The sequence below is a fragment of the Arachis ipaensis genome, chromosome B06 (assembly GCF_000816755.2).
Source record: "Arachis ipaensis cultivar K30076 chromosome B06, Araip1.1, whole genome shotgun sequence".
In the NCBI taxonomy this organism is placed as follows: Eukaryota; Viridiplantae; Streptophyta; class Magnoliopsida; order Fabales; family Fabaceae; genus Arachis; species Arachis ipaensis.
Genome location: NC_029790.2, coordinates 12,115,587 through 12,117,321, shown reverse-complemented (window position 1 = coordinate 12,117,321; position 1,735 = coordinate 12,115,587). Strand labels below are relative to the sequence as shown.

The 1,735-nt window shown below is 35.9% G+C and overlaps 1 protein-coding gene across 3 annotated transcripts in view; it reads right to left on the bottom strand.

Annotated features, from left to right (window-relative positions):
* LOC107645946 (protein SAR DEFICIENT 1) overlaps positions 1-1,728 on the bottom strand; it is a 5,296-nt gene extending 3,568 nt beyond the window's left edge. The window contains exons 1-5 of one of the 3 annotated variants that reach the window (XM_016350104.2): positions 1,220-1,728; positions 1,047-1,125; positions 887-948; positions 335-804; positions 94-260 (exon numbers count right to left, since the gene is read on the bottom strand). In XM_016350104.2, the coding sequence (XP_016205590.1) occupies positions 94-260; positions 335-804; positions 887-948; positions 1,047-1,125; positions 1,220-1,278 (837 nt within the window). In that variant the 5' untranslated portion in view covers positions 1,279-1,728. The remainder of the gene's footprint in view (positions 1-93; positions 261-334; positions 805-886; positions 949-1,046; positions 1,126-1,219) is intronic. The other 2 variants (XM_016350102.2, XM_021104006.1) reach the window with 2 other exon arrangements.

Sequence of the window (1,735 nt, the reverse complement as noted above, 5' to 3'; positions counted from 1 at the left end):
TGCAAAAAAAATTTAAATTTTGCATGTTCGCTGAAACCTATTAATAATTAAGTTTCAAATAGTAAAAAAATAAAACATGAACAAATAACATACCTTTTGTAACAAAGGAAGATCGGTGGGGTTGTCAAAACGCAAGAGATCCTCAACAGTTTGGATTTTAAGGTGACGAAAGAGGCGGTCATGGACGTGACCATCTTTTGATATGTTGACCAATCGCCATATTTCGTCCTTAGGTGAGGGAGGGTAATGCTTCTTATTCCCTGATAATGGTTGATGATTAAGATTATGTGTAATTAATTATTATTATTAAGTAAATAATTAGTTGAGTAGTGACCTCTGCTTTCCTTGACCCTGAAAGGATTGCTTACAGCTTCTCCGACGTGTTGTTGATGACAAGGTAAGTGAACAATGGCTCCTAATCTGTAACGGCTGCTTCTTGTACGCTTTGAGTTACCGGTGAAGCTCATGTTGATGTGACCAACTCCTTCCTTTAGTGTGATAACCGTTTTTCCTTTTAGTAACATGGCTTTATCTTCTCTTTGGTGAACGATGTTGTGCTTGAATTCGCTTGTGCTCCACCTTCCATTGGAGCCGAAATCGCCGTTGAGGGCACAAATCTCGACCTTAATGGAAGACAGTGGGCCATGTGTTACTACTGAATTACTCACAGTATCATATAGAGAAACCTCAACATCATTTTCTTTCGCTTTGATTTTGGAGTCTTTATAAATTGTATCACCCAAATCACCCTTGAAAACCAACTTGTAGCGTTTCTCCGCCGCCCTAGCAGATGTCGTCGTTACGCTGCAACAAATTAAATTACATCAATTACTTCATCCATATTATTAAGAATTAAATTAATTAAGAGGAAGAAATTAAAACAAACCCTGAATGTAGTGATGCTTTGAGCTCCGCCACGGACAGTTTGCTCTCCAACTCCTCCTTTACCTAATTGAAATAATACGATACAGAGACCATAAGCGTTAAGTTAACTACTTCCCGAATTTTTCAAAGAAAATAAAAAAGAGTGTTATGTATTTTGTTACCACTTTCCGAATGAATTTTGTGAGAGCCGGCACGATTTCCGTTTCTATGTTGAGCTTCACATATTTTCCAGTCCTGATACTAAGTAATTAACACAAGACACAAGAGAAAGAAACCACAACTTAATTAAACACACAATATAGCAGATAAGAAATTAGAATTTGTTTATTGATACCAGATGCCTCCCTCCTCACGTCTCCGCTTTAAGTCTCCAGCTTGGCTTAGTGTGTTCATTTTAGAAACACAATAATCAATATTATTCAAATTCAACAACTAAAACCCGCTAGTTTAAGCTGCGTAAAGTTAACTTGATCTTTGTATGTAGGGCTATCAGATCACTACTTACTAAGAACGAACTATCACTTATCAAGAAGGATTATATTAATTTCACATTAACGTTCATGATGCTGATTGAAGTGCTTTTTAATTTATAGAGATTAGCTGCGAACCTAAGAGAGAAGATTAATTAATTTCAATATGAACATTCGAGGAAAACGAATTGTGTTGCACCACCACCACCCCGCGTTTATTAATGCCGCGTCTTATGAAAGCCTTCTAACGTTTATGCAGTTATAAAATTAGTTTTGCCCTAATTAAACTACGGGGCAACACAAAAATTCAAAATTTAATAATTTAGAGTGCTATATATTATATATATGCTCTCTAATAAAATTGTTTATATCACTCGCAT